The sequence below is a fragment of the Triticum urartu genome, chromosome 3A (assembly GCF_056163025.1).
Source record: "Triticum urartu cultivar PI428250 chromosome 3A, HENAU_Tu73, whole genome shotgun sequence".
Taxonomy (NCBI): Eukaryota; Viridiplantae; Streptophyta; class Magnoliopsida; order Poales; family Poaceae; genus Triticum; species Triticum urartu.
In genome coordinates, this window is record NC_141875.1 from 39,106,350 (window position 1) to 39,127,487 (window position 21,138).

At 50.3% G+C, this 21,138-nt stretch overlaps 2 protein-coding genes, 1 long non-coding RNA gene and 2 pseudogenes across 3 annotated transcripts; 2 read left to right on the top strand and 3 right to left on the bottom strand.

The window, feature by feature from the left end:
* Positions 1-3,796: 3,796 nt before the first annotated feature.
* On the bottom strand, positions 3,797-5,919 carry LOC147978295 (uncharacterized; annotated as a pseudogene).
* Positions 5,920-6,722: 803 nt separating this feature from the next.
* Positions 6,723-13,803, top strand: LOC125542584 (uncharacterized). The gene is made up of 3 exons (XR_007297962.2): positions 6,723-7,039; positions 7,118-7,204; positions 12,179-13,803. It is a non-coding gene; the product is annotated as an uncharacterized LOC125542584 (long non-coding RNA).
* On the bottom strand, positions 9,690-12,123 carry LOC125542583 (uncharacterized). The gene has a single exon (XM_048705666.2). It carries the CDS (start codon positions 11,733-11,735, stop codon positions 9,801-9,803), a length of 1,935 nt encoding a protein of 644 aa, XP_048561623.2. The 5' UTR covers positions 11,736-12,123; the 3' UTR covers positions 9,690-9,800.
* Positions 13,804-16,232: 2,429 nt separating the features above from the next.
* LOC147978296 (uncharacterized) lies at positions 16,233-16,658 on the top strand. Its single transcript, XM_087514701.1, has one exon. It carries the CDS (start codon positions 16,233-16,235, stop codon positions 16,656-16,658), a length of 426 nt encoding a protein of 141 aa, XP_087370827.1.
* A 304-nt stretch (positions 16,659-16,962) lies between these two features.
* The window catches only part of LOC125546569 (G-type lectin S-receptor-like serine/threonine-protein kinase SD2-5), a 65,586-nt pseudogene continuing 61,410 nt past the window's right edge, over positions 16,963-21,138 (bottom strand).

The window sequence follows — 21,138 nt, forward strand, 5'->3', positions numbered from 1 at the left end:
TGGAGGGGTGCTTCCAGGCACGTTTCCCTCAGGAAGGTACAAGGCAAGGAAGACCAAACCCTCAGGAGCTCATCGCAAGAAACACCCAGGAGCTACAGGAGTCGAGAGTCATGCGCGGCAGCCACCGCTTGCCCGCCGTAGCCCCACATCCATGCGAGGATGGTGGGCCGCGCGTCTGCGTTGACGTGCCAGGGCTCAACCGAGCCGCATCTCAGGAGCGCCTCTGTCCTTCGCGCGCGGGGCGTTGCGAGGGTCCACCTCACAGCTACGTTCGCATGCCTTTTGGCCTGCCGAACGCGGTCGCCGCTCATCAGCGCCTGCTGAGGAGCATGCTGGAGGCCCAGGAGGTCAGGCATTGTGCAGTCCTGGTGGAGATGGAGATGGCCCTCGGAGACCCACCTGCGCCTCCGGAGCCTCTCGAGGCTCCTGGGCCTGGGGGCTCGTGAGGGTCGACGTCATCATCGCGCATCACCCACTTCTTCAACATCACTTCATCTTCAACGGCACCAGGTGACATCTTTCTAAGTTCCGTTTTTGGCTGGGAGCGCCCACATGGCCGCATCATTCCCAGGTCGCGTGGGTCCGTCCATGCGCCATGTATCCGTTTTGCTTATGCTCTTTACTTACCTTGTTGGGGGTGCCCCTCGGGCTGCATCACCCCCGAGCTGCTCGGGCCTGGCCCAGCGGCGTTTGCTTTTTTCGTGTCTATTTAAAATGAATTTCCTCCTGTGTGCTCAACATACCCGACCTAATCGCCTGCTCGATTGACGCCTACCTATGGAGCCGCTCACTCTGGCACGGCATTTGCGCACGGGTCCATCCCTGCAATGCCGATAAATCTGAGTGGTCGAGCTCTGGCCGCGGCAGCCCCGCAAGGCGCCACCTCACCAAGCCCTCAGTGCCCCAATCACTTCCCCGGAGCGACAAAAGGTTAGCTGGCAACCGTAACGACAGGTCTTGTTTCTCTTCATGATTGGTGTGCAGGACCTACTCCAGGAGCAACGCCGGGGATGTCGCGAGCTGTCTCTCCCTCTCTTCGGCACGGGCCGCTTGCACGTTAAAAGGGGAGCGCCTGAGCATCGCGACTCATGGGCTCCTACTGGCTCTCCAGCCCTCACCCACTGGCCTTGACCCACGGCATCGCGACCTGTCATACCAGCAGCGGCTGAGCTCGCTCGAGGGCCGGGAACTGAGGATGTAGAGCATTAAAGAAAGTGCGGGGGAGTGGGAAGAAGCTCGCGAGGACCTAACCCAGCAGCGCCTCAGCTGCCACCACTCGGGCCGGGCGCTTCATCGAGGAACTGCACCAAACTCAACAGATAAGTCACGCCCTTAGAAGAGTTGGACCAATGCAGCGCCAAACCCTCGCCCAGTGCGGCTCTGTCATGGCGACGTTGCCTTCCTTTCTCGCCCAGCAAGGGCTGCTTGAGCGCTAAAGGGGACCTCCCGAGCATCGCGACTCGGGGGCTCTTAGCGGACCTCGGGCCGCTCACCTCCTGGCCTTGACCACGGCATCGCGACCTGGCATACCAGCAACGGCTGAAGCCTGCCTGGGGACTGGGACCTGTCAGCATAGAGCGCCAAGTCCTTGTAAGGATAGAAAGGGGGAGCCGAGCTGAGACAGGACAAGCACCTCGCATTGATTCATATTAAGGATATAATGTTCACAAAAGACATGGTAGGCGCCTTACATCCCCCCACGGGGTGTTGCTTCGATTCCTCGTAGAGAACAAAAGTACTAATCCTAAGGAACGCTAATCGCCCACACCTCCGCAAGGGACGCCATCATCAACAGTGGGCTGCTCAACGTCAGCGCAAACCCCATCCAGATCAGTGGCGTCGGTGACTGGACGCAGCTGCCCCGCTCCGAGCACGGCGCGAGCTCGGGGGCTCGTAGCTATCGTCGCTCGTCTCTGGAGTCGCGAGGAGCTCAGGGGAGCCGCTAGATTCCCCAGCTCCTCTGTTGCTGCCTAAGGAGCTTGCTAGAGGGCCGATGGGTGGGCTAGGTCCTCGCCAGTTCGTTGCCCCTGCCGCTCTCCCTGGGGCAGCACTCTAGCCGGCGTCCTTCAGCATCGAAGACCTTGAAGAGCATCAGGGAGGGGCCGTCGTATTCAAGATGAATTACGAGGGCACCTACCGTCCGGCAGACCCGGGCGATTTCGCCCCAGCCCCGGGTCATGAAGACCTTGCCCGGAGCGACGACCGCGACCTCCGCTCCGGTCGCAAGGGTACTGTAGTCAGCGTGCTGCAGCCAGAGCTCCAGAGCCCCGTTTGACGGCATCTCGAAGGCGAAGGAGGGAGGAAGGCGGATCCAAGAGCTTGGAGGCATGGCGGCGTGGAGCACGAGCTCGCGAGAGGAGCGCTCGGCGTGAACTCCAGGAGGAACGACACGCACCACCGTGACTCTCCGGCATCGACGGAGGCACCGTCGATGTTGCTCGACGCCTTCTCCCCCAGGACCCACGACGTGGGCGTACAAGGGTAGCGGAAACCCAGGCGGCGGCCGCTCATACCAGGGCCTCGATGCCTTCGGCTGAGCACCCTCATCTCGATGGCAGAGGACCAGCCGCTTCTTCGACGGAAGTGGGTCAGGACCCTCTCGGGGGGCCTTTCCCTTCTCTTCTGCAGAAAATCGGCGGATTGGTGCCATTGGCGTAAGGAGAAGTAAGAACAAGGAAGGAGAAGGAAAGGAGCAGCAGGAAGGGATGAACTGAAGGGGCTCACGCAGCCCCGTACTTATAGCCGGAGGAGGCCAACCGCCGAGCACCACGATCACAGGTAATCATGACCGGTCTCTCTGCATGCAGGGACTTGTCAAGTCGTGCGGTCTCCAAGGCGTCGTGGGGAAGCGCAGACGCCCACGTCCAATCAATCGCCACGTGGCGCCCAAGGCCGCAGGCTGTTGGGGCCCGCGGCGCTTCGCGCTTGCCCCTTCACTTCCCTGCTAGGCCAAGCCCGGGCGCGCCTTGGGCCCGGGGGCTACTGTCGGTGTTCTGGGAACGGGGGTCCCCAGACTTGCCTGCCTGCAGCCTGCGGCGTGGCTCAAGTGGGGGCCCAGCGCGGCCCATCTTCATCAGCTCAAGCTCAAGACCCTCGCGAGGGGCCAAGCCTCGCGGGGCGGACGACAGAAAGCTTCCTCAGAGGCAGCCTCATCAGGCAGGCTCGCGAAGAGGCAGAGAGATCAAGGCAGGGGTACCTCGCGAGGAGCCCGTGACGCAAGCCATGATGATCGAGACCAGGCGGGCGCCTGCCTGCGCACTGTTCTTGTTTCCCCTTTGGTGCAAAGGGGGCAAGCACAGGCCAAGGCATCGGGCAAAGGTTACCATTCCGGTGCAACGAGACCAAGACCAGCAGAGCGGCAGGATGGAGGTCACCGTGGAGCCCAAGACGGCGCTATCACCAATGCTTTTGGCAGCCGAAGACCATCTTTGGTCAGGATAACTTGTACTAGATGTTCCCCTTCAAAATGGCCAATTGTTGACGCCTTTCCCGCTCATTATTTGGGAGAGGCCCAGGGCCTCTATAAATAGAGCTAGCCACCACAGAGTAGAGAGACATCGAGAGATCCGATAGAACCCTAGCAGAGAGAGAGAGAGGCGACTGAACTCACCAAAGCAGTTCATCGCACCAGCTCAAGAACGCCTCTCGCGAGGCTGTTCTTCCCTTGTACTGTTCATCATCAGCCCCTGAGGCAATCCACCACACCACACACTGGAGTAGGGTATTACACCACAACGGTGGCCCAAACCAGTATAAACCTCGTGTCCCTTGTGTTGTTCGTTGTTTCCAGCTTAGATCACGCAAGGAGATTGGATGTAGATCGGTAGGGAAGAGATCTCCGCGCGCATCCTAGTGTTCGAACCTCAAGGGTCTGCCGGAACCCGAAATCCAACATACACATGTCAATGGTCTTCCATAGCACCCATGTGGCAACACCATAGCAATTGATACTCCTCTGCCACATTTGTAATTGTGGGCAAGACAATATGGCGAAGCCAACCGCACCATGCTCAGCCTGGATGATCCAATGGCTGCCACGTGGGAAATCAGCATCTATAACGGGAGGCCCACTAATCACAGCTAGGCTCTGCTCATCCAAATCAAACTTACGCATGCCGTCGCTTATAGATTCCAGCAACCAGTAAAGTGCATTATCAACAAGCAACCCAGAGATACCTTCATAAAAAAGGTGACATGTAACGGTTCCTGAAATGATATCACCCCATACGCCAGTCTCTGAAGAGTAAACACAAGCGATAGGTGGGTCATATGCTCCGTTATCAGAGATCAACACCACGTTGAAGGGGCTCGAGTGGCAGCTTCCGTGCACGTGGTTATGGTGGACGGAAGCGCAGAGCATAGCCCTGTTGATGCGTCTTCCTACGAACTCTGGCGGAAGGGCTATGCGGCGCTGCCCGCCGGTGATAGGGTCGCTCACGATGACCTCATTCGGCCGATTGTACGTGAACGTGAGGACGCGGCCGTGGCGGCAATCAAGCAGCTGGAGCATCCTTGCTGCGGTCGCGGAGATGCAGGTCGAAATGGCTGGGAGGGATTCGGTCGGGACGGTCCATGATGGGGGTGAAGAAGAAATCATCCTTGCCTTGGTGGAAGAGGCTGAGGAGGGGCGGCTTCCGGTGGTGGAGGCGGAAGCGGTGGAGGAACTTGGGGTCGGTGGCGGCGCACCGCCACTGCTTGCAGACCGCGGAGGCCCGGACGAGCGAGGAGGGCCGCGGCGGAAGACGGAGGAGGATCTCCCTCAGGAGGTCGTCGTCTTCGATCGGCGAGGCCAGCGCCGCCGGGACGCAGATCACTCTAGCGCCCTCGCCAGTCGCGCGGATCTGGGAGCGGGGGCGGGGGCGGGGCGAGCCACTCCAGCTTCCTCCTGGCTCACCATAACATGGGGATGACGGCGGGTCATTCCGACGGCCTCCTCACTCGAGTGGGTTTGGGGGCTGCGGCGGCGAACATCCCAGCAGTTTGGACATGTATCTTGTAGGAAGATTCTATATTTTTTTTGCAGGTGAAGAAGAAATTTGAGTTAGTAGTTGCTGGTTGCTGCAAGTATATATATAGTGAAACTGAGTAAAAGTGGTGACCAGTCTATACATATTGCAGCACTGTACAAATAGTAAGATATTTGGTCAAGATAACACGGCGATTCACAAAACCATGCCCCCAAAAGTGAGATCCTTCTTTGCATATTTGCACAGCAACACAATATAATATAGTCAAACATATGGAAAAATTATTTGCATGCCGGAATATCATTAGAATCCATTGATCTGAAGAAATATATAAATACTTGTTTTATTTAATTCAATCATAAAAAGTATATTGGTTCAGGAATATGAGTTAATCTGATGCATGTATCTTGTTCTAAGCTTCTCCTCTCTGGCTGCTTTCTCCTCCTTCCGATTGCTCTGTTGAGATTCTCTTTAAGAACATTCAGTAGAAGGAAAAATGACTTCAAAGGAGAGACGTATTTCGAGAAAGAAACTGCAAAAATTCAGTACTGGTTTAGTAGCTTCAGAAAAATATGCAATTGATACACATCATTTTGTTGTGTGCTTAAGAACAATACCAATTAGGAGTACAACTTAGGGTTGCTTCTTGTGCGACTGAATTTCCCTAAAGCCAAATTGGCAATGGATTTCAGAGTGCATGTACATTAGAGAATAGGTTAAAGCATCTTACATCAAATACATGTGGACTCGGGAGTTGTGAAGGGCTGTAGAGAGCACGAACGCCCAATAACGAAGAACAAAGACTCAAGAAAACAACATGAAAAATAGATCGAAGCATACATACGACTGAGGATGCGGCAGAATTTCTCAGAGATGAACACAAACTTCGAGGCACAACAGATCGATAGAAGGACCTGAATCTGCGGCTGCTCCCCCGCACACGGACCGCCATGCTTCTTCCTCCTGTAGACATGGGAATTAGTATTCAATGATCATCCGATGAAGTACAAAAAAAAGATGGAAAAGAGAGAGCACCTGTGATGAACACAAACACGCAGGCAGCTTCAGCTTCCCATTGTTCTCGTCTTGGCCGCGACCACGCCTCTGCTCGTTTGGCAACCTGGACAAGCGACAATCAGAGAGAGCAGTACAAAAGAAGGGGGCGAGATTACAGGGATTAGTAGCGGCAAGAATGGAGGGGAGCTGCCAGTGCAGCGCATCCCCAGCATCGGTGTGAAGGGAGGCAACATTGAAGGGGCGGAAGAGTGGGGCGGCAGTACGCGGTGGGCGTCGGCAAAGGGCAGGCCGCGCGTGGAGTGGATCGGCGATGGCGGCCGCAGCCAGGTCACCGCACCCGCGATGCCCAGGCCGCCATGCGACGCCTAGGCCATTGTGTCCTTCTCAATGAACGGCATCATCGCCGTGCTTCCCTTAGATCTCTGTCCCTCTTCTATGGCCGGCGCAACGAACGGGGCCGGTGGCAACCCCCTCGTCTAGATCCACCACAACAAGGAATGTGGAGCGGTTTTGTAAAATAGAACCGGACCATGGGAAAGAAGGAAAGACACAGGAATACGTGGGTGCGGGGTCACTTGTGGCAGCGTGGGTAAAACATGGTTGGCGTTAAACATCCAAGCCACATGAATCGTAGGATTCAACCCTTTCGATGGATGAGATTGTTTGGTTCTCCGCCTTCTCGTGCTTTTATTAGAAACAGAGCTGAAGCGCTACAAAAAACTGTTCTACATTCCGTGGGCTGCATAGGCTGGGCTTTCTACGCCTGCATGAGGCAGGGGCCTGCTCATACCCTTCCTCCTTGCCCCTAAAAAAATCTAAGAAGAAAAAAACACCTTTCTCCTCCAGCCGTTGCCGGCGGCGCCCCATCCGCGGCGAAGTCGCCGGTGAGCTGGGCCGTCCGGAAGCAGGGCATTGCTGCCGCCATTCCTCCCGCCCAGTACCACATCTTTCCACTACGCCCCATCAGCAGGCGCGCCGCCCCTAATCGCCGGCCTCCAGCGAGGGGAACCGCGTTGCCGACTTCGGCTTCATCCCCTCAATCCTCGTCGGCGGAGGTAATTAACCAACTCGCTTATCAATTACTCGCTCGGCCAGCAATTCAATGATGAAACACTCACGCATGGGTTCTTCAGTAGGGACAAGCATGGCAGGTCAAGGATAAGGATGGGGATGGGGATGAACCACACCAACGCCAGGCAATTCAATGTATTGCAATCTAGGTATGCGATAATTTGGTGCAACAGCATTACATTACGTCATGAGTCCAAAACCGAATGGGATTAAACTTGGCGTAGCTGATGTAGATGTAGTCATGTGTATATGTCTTGCTGATGTAGTGATGTGTATATGTCTTGGTACAGTAGAACATTTTCATGGCTTGGGTTCATCTGTTGGCGGGTGGTGCAGAGGAAAAAAACCAATTGTTAGGAGGCATCATTATAGTTGACAAGTTTACTTACCGATTCCAGTTCTTGCCCCGTGATTATTTTGTCACGAAGCTTATCTTGGCTATCAAACCATGGACCGTCATCCAACTCCTCCTACTCAGCATTTCCATCACAACCATGCCACAGCTGTAAACATCTGACTTTGAAGATGTTGTTCCAAACTTCAGAAAATATTAGTAGCATTTAAATATTTCTGAGCACGACAAGTTAAACAGTTGAAAGCCGTATTTTTCATCTTTTGAGAAAGCCGAGCCATCTTTTTAGACATAAGAACTTGATGCACATCACTACCTCCTCTGCCCTCTGGTCATCATTGTATAGCAAATATCTCATTGTGCAGTTATTTTTATTAAAAAAACTCTGAATTTCAGCAGTCCCCATAAAATGAGTCATTTTTTTCTGAAACAGAAGTTCTAGTATTGCAGAAGGGTGTAAAGTCCATTTGTAGCCCTCTTCGCAAAATAAGAATTTTTGTCAGATCTGCATGATGGCCTCTCCATGTAAAACTGAAGTATCACATAGGAACTGTGAAGCAACAAAGAGAGCTTAGAGACCAATAAAGGAACTCACTGCGTTTCCAAACTTAGTGGATTATTGCTAGTACAAAAAGCACTTGTTGATACTAAACATTTGGTGCTTATTAGTGTCTCGAAGTCCTAATTTGCTTTCATACGGTGCATCTCTCTGCTTTCTCCGCACATGTGGAAAATTTAAACACGCTATTAATTTCAAGTACAATTACTAGAAACAGATTTGCACGGGAGAAACTGGACAAAAACAATAAAATTGACTTATTCATCTGCTGTAGAGGCTCAGAAGCTGCTAGGAATCAGCTCAAGACCAAGACGTCTTTACCGACGAAAATGTCTTATTCACTATGATGGTTCTGCGGTTCCCGTGCAACAGAGAAGGATGGCCAGAGCCTTGTTATCTTGGGTTCTCTGGCCAATATGTAAAGAATGCAAACCAGGCTTCTTAATATCCTGGAGTACTGGAGCAGCAACCTTGAGTTAACAGTTGATTAGGTCCTTGAAGTGCTTCCTTCGCTGGTGAATACGGTTACAGGGCAGGGATAGTGTTATGTTTAAAAGAACCTCATGGGGCAAAACACAGGAAATATGTTTCAAGATTGAAGATCCGTGGGGCACTGTGACCTTAATTGATGAAAACGATATATGTGTGTAGATACTGGAAAAATCTGGGCAATTTATAGTTAGTTTATAAACTTTGCAAACTAAATTTTAATCTGAGTTCCTCGTCCTACTCACATCTTTGCAAGCTACGAATCTGTATTCTTTGTATTGAAAATGTAGCAAAATCCTTTCACAGTCCATGGAAGCAAGAATAAACATCTCATCAATTATCAACACTTTTTGGTTATCTGGGATTTAAGAAAGACAAAAAATTATTAATGCACGTACATTTTACAGTTTTCTCGTAACGCCGTACAATAGCTTTGAGCTACCTTTTCTTCTTTTGAGGAAATCAAGCTGTACCTAATGTCATAAAAACCAAGTGGACATGTTGCAGAACATAAAGCCACTTGCGCTAACTAACATACCAACTGACCGATGTTTATTAGTTAGTCCCTCGGATACAATTACAGGGCTGGGATAGTGTTAGGGTCAGAAGAACCTTATGGAGGGAACCCGGGAAATATGGATCAAGATCCAGGAACTGTGTGACACTGAATTGATGAAAATGATATATGTGTGCGGTTACTGGAGAAATCTAGGCAATTTACAGTTAATTTCTTAGATTTGCAAGCCAAGTCTCAAATAGAGTTCCTCTTCCTATTCACAATTTAGCTAAAAATCTGAAATCTTTGGATTGAACATGTAGCAAAATCCTCAGTCAATGGAAACAAGAACTAATAAATATCTCACCAATTATCAAACTTTTGGTTATCTGGAGTGTTAAAAAAGGGCAAAAAATATCAAATGCTTGTAGCATTTTACAGTTTTCTCAAAATGGCTTACAATAGGTTTGAGCCATCTTTTCTCATTTTGAGGAAATCAAGTTGTACCTAATGTCATAAAACGGCAGTGGAAATGCTGCAGAACATAAAGGCACTTGTAGTAACTAACATACCAACTGATTGATGTTAATTAGTTAGTCCCTCAGATTGCCAATTTGCTTTTACTCTGCATTTATCTGCTTTATTGGAGCTACGAGAAGTTTAAAACTTGTTAGTATTAATTTCAACCATGATAGCTCAAAGCAGGTTTGTGTTACAAGGAAAACCTGAACAAAGGAATACAAATAAGTTCATCTGATTGTAATAATTTGAGAAAATACAGCAGATCATAGCTTTGGGAGAATCCCCTACTCACAATCTAATTGGCTACCTTGTCAGGATCGTCTTGTTTCACCTGGGGCCTGATACATCTGAAGCTAGAGGTGGAGCTGAAGAGCTCACATTTGCAACACTACCAAAATTTGCTGGATTCACAACAAAGTTATGATCTATGTTGATGTCTATATTCATCGCACCTTCCAATACTTTTACCACCTCAGACATTTTAGGCCTTTTTTTGCAATCAATCTGCAAGCACCACATTGCAAGCATCATCATCTGAATTGCGTCTTGTTTGTGTGCTTGCATGTCGTTGCTGTTATTGTCAATCAAATCTACCAACCGATCACTCTTCACCTTTTCCTCCAATAGGCTGATGAGATGGATGCTCTCTTCTGACCGGGAAGTGTCGAGGTTCTTTCTTCCACTGATGATTTCCATGACCACGACACCGAAGCTGTAGATATCCGCCTTTTCCGTGATCTGTGATGTCAACCATTCAGGAGCTAAATATCCAGGTGTGCCTCTCATTCTGGTAACCACTTGGCTCATATCCCTGTCTATGAGTTTGCATAGTCCAAAATCAGAAAGTTTAGCATTAAAGTCATCATCTAAGAGGATGTTTTGTGGTTTGACATCCAAATGAGCAATTCGTTTTGTGCACTCCTCATGAAGATAAGAGAGGCCCTTAGCTATATGAGTTATAATCTTGCACCGCGTGCTCCAATCCAGAGGAGAAGCATCATTGTCATGTCGACAATAGACCCATCTGTCCAAGGATCCTTTGGGCATGTACTCATATACCAAGAGCCTGTGGGATTTCTCTGCACAGAAACCAATCAATCTCACCAGATTAATATGGTGAATGCTGCCAATTGTCTGAACCTCTGCCGAAAATTCTCTTTTCCCCTGGCCAGATCGATCCAAACGTTTTACCGCAATCCTTTCATCAGCAAATTGTCCCTTGAAAACAGACCCAAATCCTCCTTCCCCGAGCTTGTCTTTGAACTGCTCAGTTGCTGCTTTTAGCTGTTGAAATGTGAATCTCATTGGTGTTCCTTGTAGCTCCCCAAACTCTTCCTCTTCCTCTTCCTCCATCTCATGCCGTTGTTGGGTTCTTCGTTTACAAAAATAGAAAGTGACGAGGAACAGAAAGATGAAGCCGCCTATAGGAGCTAAAATTGCAACTACTGTTCTTACAGTGGAGGATTTTGGTTTCATGGTTGTTGGCCCACTAGGTGTTACCACAGCCGGGGGTGCAGGCAGAGGACTCGGCGGTATTGCTTGATTGGTCAGGGGACAAAAGACTACCTTGTAGTTGGTGCCGGCCGGGCAACTGAAAGTGCTGGTGGCATCATCCATGGGGTAGCTGTAGGCATCTGGGCACAGCCGCTTAAAGAATTTTGAGTAGTTCGTGGGGACGCAGTTGCTTGTCGCGCTCCCAGTACAGCAGTAAGTGTCCCCCCCGAAGATCCTGCATGGACTGTTACAACCCCCCGGCACCATCAGCTCGTCTGGGCACTGATATGTGATGTTGGCTGCGCACCTTGGGCCCCTGCTGCATTCTGACCTTCCCTGAACCAGCACCGGCAGAAAGTCCATGGGCACGTTGAAGCCATCGATGAGGGAGATGTCGAAGAAGTCACTCGTTTGGCCTTGGCCAAGCGTGAACTCGCCCATCGTGTTGGGCGGTTGACCATTGTCCTTGCAGGCGAGCAAGCCGCCACAGCCGCCAGTTTGGCACGACCCGTTGCCTTCGCCATTGAATGAGCAGCCTGTGCGTGCCCAGATGCGCCCGCTCGTGGTGCCAGCGGGAACGTCCATCTCCCACATCTCCCCCGGATCGAGCTTCACGCCACCACCAACCGGAACAGCGGCTGGCCACACGGTGTAGGAGCATCGGTTGATGACACTGAATGTGGTGGCCTCGCTGGTGGCAGCGAGGAGTAGGAGGACGAGAAGGAGAGGCAGGCGACAGAGAGCCGAAGAGGTACTCGCCACTGCCATTTGTGTTATGATTTTGCTTGCACCGAACTTGAATCAGAGTTTGAGTTGCGAACTTGCAACTGGGCTCCTGTGACAGCTAACAACATGGAAGAATGATAGGGGATTGCCGACAGGGACTGCATCTGTGTGTTGAATCATTCAACGATCAGCATAAAAACAGCCTAACATGCTCTGTAGCGATGACTGTTTGATAGGACTAGACTTGCTTGCGGTGCTTGTTTTCTTGTTTAGTCCCTTTCAAATTTGTACCTGTACTGAGTCTTCCAAAAAAAAGGGAATCTGTGCATGTGTATAATCTATTGTTTGATTAATTTTGCTGCCTAAAAAAAATCTTGAAGCTGATGTGGAATGGAATTTTGTTTTATGTTTGCCTTTCATGAAAATCGTTAGATTGCACATCCTAATTTGTTCATTCCTGATCTGCTGTGTTATGGTTTTTATAGCTACAGTCAGACCCAGAATCTTGAGTCAGCAACCATCTAGGTACCTGGTGGTTGGGGACAAGCTGAAGTTGACAGCGGTTGGCAGCTGCCTGGAAGCAGCTGGAGTCCTCCTTCACTCGTCAACCCGTCCTCACTCGCCATAACTCTGCGGTTTGCGTGCAAACGTGGGTGGGCGAAAACCTTGTGATCTTTGCGAACATCTCTGTTAATTGTTAGCTGTTTACTTTTAACACATTTTGTAGGGCCGAATCTTAGGTTGCACGACCTTTTTGGTTGTGCCGTTGATAGAAATGAATCTAGCAGCTGGTATTAGCTGGTTGGAATTCTATTTCTCAGTACTGGTATGTACCTTGTCTCTTCCAAATTAATTGTAGTTCTAGTTTGTTAATTTTTTAGCCTGGTACCACTGTCAAGAAGGGAAAACCACCATGGTTTATTTTAAAATTGCTGAGCAGTCAGCATTGCATTAACACATGAGCAGGTTAATTAATTAAGAGTTCCATTGAATGAACTGGATTACTGGAATAAACAAAGACTTGACCAAGGCTATACCATCTATGTGGCTGCGATTGTCCTACTGAATTACCCCGCCTCATATATATCACAACTGAAAGATATCCCATAATACGAGTATTTGGCAAGCTTTGTTATTTGTTTTAATTCTAAGCATGCTTGCCCTTGCTCCTGAGATAGTCTGAGTGCATGAATTCGAAAGTTGGAGGACTAACCCAACACCATTAACCTTGCTACCCAGAGAATAGACGCCAGCTTGATCAAGATGATCTTCAAGTACCCCGGGTCTGAAGAAGACTAATCTATCCTCTATTTCAGTCTTTATCACGAGTAGCTTGCCAGGATGTCGGGGTCTCGTGGGTACTTCTGTCTTAAATTATAGTATCAAATTGTTGTTATGTTTGTAGTTCTGTTCTAGCAGGTTCAAGCTTACTGATAACGCATCTGATGCGTGAAAGGAATGGATGTGATGGACGCTGACAAAAATGGCTCCTGCAAGAAGCATTTCTCAATACTCCTATCAGCCGACCTACGTATCTCGCTGAGAATTAAACTAGAGTTTTCTGTGGTTCTCCCTACGATGTCGAAATGGCTACCGAAAGAGATCATACCGCAAGAATGGTTACATTTTAGTTCATGCAGCATCAGAGATTTATATATAGTACAGAAATATATTTAATGGTTGATCTAATGAAGCAGCTAATGGTGAACCTGATAAAATTAATTTGGTGCTGACTAGGGTGGCAAAAGCCTTGTGGGAATGCATGTTTTGCATATTTTTATCTTTGAGAAAACCCCAAAAGCTTTGCAACTAGATGTATTGATAGAAAAAGAGGTTATGCACAAGCCGAAGAAAGGGCAAAACCCAAAATTACAACGCTACCCCAAATACATGTAGCATTTTACTTTCTATTGCAACAAAGTTAGGTTCAAGCCATATTTTCCCTTTCTGAGGAAATTTAAGTATTAAACCATATTTCCCCTTGTAGAAATTAAGCCATATTTTTAATGTTCGGCACTGCCTATGTCATGAAAACCAGGTACAATCGGTGCAGAACTTAAAGGCACTTGTGGTAACTAACTGATCAATGCTTATTAGTTACTCCCATAAATACCCAGTTTAATCCCATGCCCCCTTCCCCTCCCGGGTCGCACGCGCGGGCGACCCCGGGGGGACGAAACCCTAACCAGCAAGCCACCTACCCCAGATCCACCAGGCCGCCGCCGCCGGTCCTGGCGGTGGTGGCGGCCCCCTAGCCGCCGAAGGCAGCGGGGAGGAGAGCGCGCCCGGCGGGACTGTCTTCGCGTGAAGGAGGGCTTCATCGGGCGGTGCTGTGAGGCGGTGGGTGGCGAGAGGAGGGTCGTGGCGGAGCTGCGTGAAGGCTGGCGGAGGACCCGGAGCTCGGAGGGGTGAGCGGCCATGGAAGCGGCGGCGCGGGCCTGGATGCGGCGATGCAGAGGCTGTGGCGCGAGGTCTGCGTCCGTGCGGCTTCCTCGGGCCATGGAGGCGGAGCTGGCAGCGCCGCGGCCGTCGGTGGTGCTTCCTGGAGGCGGCGGAAATCGTAGTGGAGCTGCCACCAGCGGCCATGGAGAGGGTGCTGCGGGCTAGATCTGGGCCCAGCCAGGGCCCGATCTGGGCTGGGGCCCCGGTCTGTACGGCTGCTGTCAGGAGCGTGACATCAGCGTGCGGCCGTCCCTTGACCACAGGAGGTGCTCGACGGTGGGGGTTGTGGGTGCTCGGCCAGATTGGAGTTGGTAGAGAGGTGGGCTCTCGTCGTGCGGGTCGTCGGTGTTCCATGACACATCGGCCACGACATTGATTTCCTGCGGCGGCGGCGGTGTGAACAACGTGGATGGCTGCCCCATTCCGGTGGGCGAGGAGGATGGTGTGCGACGTCACAGACGAAAGTCTTTGTCCGCCTTCGGTCGGGGCCGGCGACGACGACGACGCCCGTGGGTGTCGTTTCCCTCCTTGGAGGCGTCGCCGAGGTGTGTCGACACGGTACTTGCTTCATTGTGGTATGGTTGATGTCTCCGGGCGAAAGCCTAGGTTTGCAGTTGGACCGGCGCGATAGTGGCGTCCTCGACGTCGTTCCTCTCTTGGGAGTATCGTGTTTGGAGACACGGCTTGTAGGTCCTAGGTTGCTTTCCTCCGGCGCTTGCTGCTTTCCAAGATCGTTCTGTAGGGGCGCTATGCACACCATTTCTAGTGTGTCCAAGACGACGCCTTTCTCGGGATGGACCAAATTCCGCAATCCACCCTCTTTAGGATGGCGCGTCAACGAGGAAAGTCAAGATGAAGATGTTCTTTTTGGAGGTGGCGGCATTGGTTGAGACGCGGCCTTGCTGCTCAGTTTAGGACAGGCTTTTCTTCTTGTTGTTGTTGTTGTCATGTGTGGGGGGCTGTCTTCGGACTGGCCGGTGTGGAGTGTTGTGACAGGTTGTGCGCAAGGGATTGTTATTTTCGTGTATTCAAACCTCTATCTTCTATAAAGCTAAGGTACGCAATTTGCGTACTCTCGAGAAAAAAAATACCCAGTTTACTTTCATTTTGTTTATTTTCTTGTTTTTCTAGTTATGATTGTTGCTATTAATTCAACTGTGATAACTAGAAGCAGATGTGCATTTATAGAGGAAAACTGGATACAGGAATAAAAGATGAGTTTATGTATGGTATAGTACAGGGCTGCCTCTCGCCGTCCGCAAGACCTGCTCGACGAGTCTCGAGTCAATCATCGACAAGCTCGGCCACAAGCTATCCACCTGGCGAGCCTCCATGCTTTCTCAAAGCGATCGCCTTGCCCTAGTGCCGCACGTCCTCTGCGCCATCCCCACGCATTTCCTCGCGGCCATCGCCTTCAACAAAACGGCCATCAAGAAGGTGAATCGGATCATCCGCGGATTCCTTTGGGCAGGCCACAAGGAGGCCAACGGAGGCCAATGCCGCGTCAACTGGCAGCGGGTGTCCCGCCCCATCTCCCTCGGCGGCCTTGGCGTACGCGACATCTACCGCACGGGCCTGTCCCTGTGCGTCCGCTGGCTGTGGCTCCAGCGCACAGACCCCTCACGACCTTGGAGCCACCTTCCTACCCCCCACGACGCCGACGCAAACGCCATCTTCCGCGCCTCCACAAGCTGGCAGCTTGGCTCAGGCAACACTTGTCGCTTTTGGACTGACCACTGGATCAACGGCAAGTCCGTGGCTGAGATCGCCCCTCTCGTCTACACCCTCGTCCCGCGCCGCCTCCGCAAGGACCGCAGCGTGCGCGACGGCCTTCACCTGCGTTCTTGGGTCCAAGACATACGAGGCGCTCTTGGCCCGGCGGCCATGGTGCAATACGTCGACCTCTGGCGCCAGGTGCGACACACACCGCTTTCCTCCACGCCGGACGTGCTCTCCTAGCATTGGACTGTTTCCGCCTCTTACTCGGCGAGCTCCTGCTACAAGGCACTCTTCTTTGGTGCTTGCAAAGATCCCCACTGGCGACTCACCTGGCGTCCATGGGCGCCTCTCCGCGTCAGGTTCTTCCTTTGGCTTGCCATGCAAGACCGCTGCTGGACCGCGGAGCGACTTGCCCGCCACGGCTTGCCACACGAGGATGCATGCGCTCTTTGTGATCAGGAGCTCGAGTCCATGCACCACCTCCTCGCGACATGTTCGTTCTCGCGGCAGGTTTGGCACGAGGTTCTCGGCTGGGCTCGCATGGCCGTCGATCTTCCATCTGCGGACACACCTTTCCAAACTTGGTGGGGTTCCTGCATCGACCGCTCGCCGGCCCCTGTGCGAAAGGGCCTCTCCTCCCTCATCATACTCACGGCATGGTGGCTCTGGAAACACCGCAACACGTGCATCTTCGACCGAGCCACTCCCTCCATCACCCTAGTCTCCGGCACCATTAAGGATGAGGTGCGCCTATGGGCAAAGGCAGGCGCCAAAGGGCTGCTTAACATCATCCCCGGCGAGTAGCTGCTCGGCTAGACTTTAGGGCTGAGCAGACCCTTGGTTCCAAGTCTGCTCCAACGCTCGTGCACCATGCCTCCGGCGTTCATGGCCTTGTAAGCATTGTAATCCTATGCTACATTCTCCTTCTATCAATACAAAGATACGCAGCTTGCGTATTCGCGAAAAAAGAAGATAAAAATAACCCGAGATAGGGGTTTCAAATTGTAGTAATTTCAGCAAATAAATACTACAGATCAGGGCTTCTGTTCTAAGTAACAAAATCTACTGCTCACAGTCTAATTGGATATCTTCTCGGGACGGTCTCATTTCACCTGGAACCTGATAGATCTGAGCCTACAGGTGGAGCTGAGGAGTTCACACTTCCATCATTACCAAAATTAGCTCGACCTGTTGCGACAAAGTTATAATCTATGTTGGTGTCAACATCCATGGCACCTTCCAGGACCGTGACGACTTTGGACATTTTAGGCATTTTTTTGCAATCAATCTGCAGACACCACATTGCAAGCATCATCATCTGAGTTACATCCTGCTTGTGTGCTTGCATGTCATTGCTGTTATTATCAATCAAATCTACCAAGCAATCACACTTCACCTTCTTCTCCAATAGGGTGATGAGATGGATGCTCTCTTCTGACCTCACCTTTTTCTCCAATAGGGTGATGAGATGGATGCTCTCTTTTGACCAGGAAGTGTCTAGGTTCTTTCTTCCATTGATGATTTCCATGACCACGACTTCAAAGCTGTAGACATCTGCCTTTTCTGTGATCTGCAATGTCAACCATTCTGGAGCTAAATATCCAGGTGTGCCTCTCATTCTGGTAACCACTTAGCTCATCTCCCTGTCAATGAGCTTGCATAATCCAAAATCAGAAAGTTTAGCATCAAAGTTGTCATCTAAGAGAATACTTTGTGGTTTTACATCCAACACTAGTAGAAAAAGGGTCAAATGTGAAGCACATTAGTGCCGGTTTGAATTTGAGCCGGCACTAATGTGTCCATTAGTGTCCATTAGTGCCGGTTCCAACGGCTAGGCAGGCGGACATCATTAGTACCGGTTCGTGGCGAACCTTTAGCACCGGTTCATGCCACGAACCGGTACTAAATTGAGTGGTGGCAGGATGTTGTCAGTCCGGGGCCCCTCCAGCACCTTTAGTACCGGGTCGTATCACGAACCGGTACTAAAGGTGGTCCTACATACACCCTTCGTCCACCCGAGCTCGCTCTGTTCTTCCCCTTCCCCTCTCCTCTTTGTTCTTTCCCTCTTCCTCTCAAACTCATCACACATTTTGCCCAAAATTTGTCAAGATTTGAAGGCCCCCATCCATTCAAATGATCACAAAGGTTAGCAACTTTGTCCTTTCATCTCTCATTGCTAGATTAGCTCTTGCAATGCTTTATATAGTGATTGATTTGTGAGTTTAGTAATTTGGGAGGAATTATATATATGTGCTAGTATTTGATTTTTATGCAATTTGAGGTCAAAAATAACACTTAGTTTGCATATGTAGGTGTGGTTTACTTAGTGCCTTCTAAATCTCCGTCGTAACCACCGTCGATCGCCCGCAACGTCCCATCGCCGGCACCACCTTGTGGTGAGCCTCTTGTTCATGAATGTTTTATATAAAAAAATGATGTTTGTGTGATTTGGATATATAGTTACTCGTATAATTATCTTACCCATACGTTGTTTGTTATACATAGTGCCATGGTTTTGATATCTGTCCCCGTCGGCCCTTGTCTGGGTTATGATTCAGATGTGGTATATTCTCTTTTAAAACTATTTATTGCATTTCGTGTTTATGACAAATTATGCCCATCAAGTTGACATAGATATTTGTTTGTAGGAGGTAGTTGAACCGGAAATTCCAACCGACCCTATTGTCGAGAGGTTAAATTTAGTTGAAAGAGAAAACGAGGATTTGAAGGAAAAATTGAAAAGAATTGAGGGGGAGAAGATGGAATTGGAGTTGCATGTTGCCGATGTCGTCGATGATAACAAGAGTAAGATGGAGAAAATGCGCTTGAAGATTAGAAAGATTAGAAAATATGCCATTCATAGTGAGGCTTGGTATCATTATGCTGTTGGATCAATTGTTACCTTAGTTGCGATCTTGATCGCATTTGTTGTTGCATTTAAATTCTTTAGCTAGAGAGTTATTTGTTTGTTGCATTTAAGTGTTGTATGAACTTTATGTATGAACTTGTATTAATTTGGTATTTTTCGGTGTTGTGTAATGAAGATGAGACGACAATGGATGTACGATGACCAATACTCTCCCGAGTTCATTAATGGCGTGCAAACTTTTCTGCTTGCGGCTGAGGCAAACAAGCGGGCGGATGGTTTTATGCCTTGTCCATGTGTTGGATGTAAGAATGATAACAATTACTCTAAGTCAAGAACCATTCACGTCCACCTGTTTAAGTCCGGTTTCATGCCCCGCTATAATGTTTGGACCAAGCACGGAGAAAGAGGGGTTATGATGGAAGACAATGAAGAAGAAGAGGATGAAGACAACTATCCTGGCCATGATGGGTTCCCTGAATACGATGATACTGTTGGAAATATGCCCTAGAGGCAATAATAAATAGTTATTATTATATTTCCTTGTTCATGATAATCGTTTATTATCCATGCTATAATTGTATTGATGGGAAACTCAGATACATGTGTGGATACATAGACAACACCATGTCCCTAGTAAGCCTCTAGTTGACTAGCTCGTTGATCAATAGATGGTTACGGTTTCCTGACCATGGACATTGGATGTCATTGATAACGGGATCACATCATTAGGAGAATGATGTGATGGACAAGACCCAATCCTAAGCCTAGCACAAGATCATGTAGTTCGTATGCTAAAGCTTTTCTAATGTCAAGTATCATTTCCTTAGACCATGAGATTGTGCAACTCCCGGATACCGTAGGAGTTCTTTGGGTGTGCCAAACGTCACTACGTAACTGGGTGGCTATAAAGGTACACTACGGGTATCTCCGAAAGTGTCTGTTGGGTTGGCACGAATCGAGACTGGGATTTGTCACTCCGTGTAAACGGAGAGGTATCTCTGGGCCCACTCGATAGGACATCATCATAATGTGCACAATGTGTTCAAGGAGTTGATCACGGGATGATGTGTTACGGAACGAGTAAAAGAGACTTGCCGGTAACGAGATTGAACAAGGTATCGGGATACCGACGATCGAATCTCGGGCAAGTATCGTACCGCTAGACAAAGGGAATTGTATACGGGATTGATTAAGTCCTTGACATCGTGGTTCATCCGATGAGATCATCGTGGAACATGTGGGAGCCAACATGGGTATCCAGATCCCGCTGTTGGTTATTGACCGGAGAGTCATCTCGGTCATGTCTGCATGTCTCCCGAACCCGTAGGGTCTACACACTTAAGGTTCGGTGACGCTAGGGTTATAGAGATATTAGTATGCAGTAACCCGAAAGTTGTTCGGAGTCCCGGATGAGATCCCGGACATCACGAGGAGTTCCGGAATGGTCCGGAGGTAAAGAATTATATATAGGAAGTGCTGTTTCGGCCATCGGGACAAGTTTCGGGGTCACCGGTATTGTACCGGGACCACCGGAAGGGTCCCGGGGGTCCACCGGGTGGGGCCACCTGTCCCGGGGGGCCACATGGGCTGTAGGGGGTGCGCCTTGGCCTATATGGGCCAAGGGCACCAGCCCCAAGAGGCCCATGCGCCAAGAGAAGGGGGAAAGGAAGAGTCCTAAAGGGGGAAGGCACCTCCGAGGTGCCTTGGGGAGGAGGGACTCCTCCCTGGCCGCACCCTTCCTTGGAGGAAGGGCCAAGGCTGCGCCCCCCTCTCCCTTGGCCCTATATATAGTGGGGGAAAGGGATGGCAACAAAACCTAAGCCCTGGCGCCTCCCTCTCCTTCCCATGACACATCTCCCTCCTCCCGCAGCGCTTGGCGAAGCCCTGTTGGAATCCCGCTACTTCCACCACCATGCCGTCGTGCTGCTGGATCTCCATCAACCTCTCCTCCCCCTTGCTGGATCAAGAAGGAGGAGACGTCGCTGCTCCGTACGTGTGTTGAACGCGGAGGTGCCGTCCGTTCGGCGCTAGGATCATCGGTGATTTGGATCACGACGAGTACGACTCCATCAACCCCGTTCTCTTGAACGCTTCCGCGCGCGATCTACAAGGGTATGTAGATCCACTCCTCCCTAGTTGCTAGATGACTCCATAGATAGATCTTGGTGACTCGTAGGAAAATTTTGAATTATTGCTACGTAACCCAACATTGGCATCATGAGCTAGGTCTATGCGTAGTTTCTATGCACGAGTAGAACACAAAGTAGTTGTGGGCGTTGATTTTGTTCAATATGCTTGCCGTTACTAGTCTAATCTTGATTCGGCGGCATCGTGGGATGAAGCGGCCCGGACCAACCTTACACGTACGCTTACGTGAGACCGGTTCCACCGACTGACATGCACTAGTTGCATTAG

What these genes read in the sequence shown, in the direction of transcription:
- LOC125542583 (XM_048705666.2), bottom strand. Translation starts at nt 11,735, where the DNA reads ATGGCAGTGGCGAGTACCTCTTCGGCTCTCTGTCGCCTGCCTCTCCTT.
- LOC147978296 (XM_087514701.1), top strand. Translation starts at nt 16,233, where the DNA reads ATGCAAGACCGCTGCTGGACCGCGGAGCGACTTGCCCGCCACGGCTTG.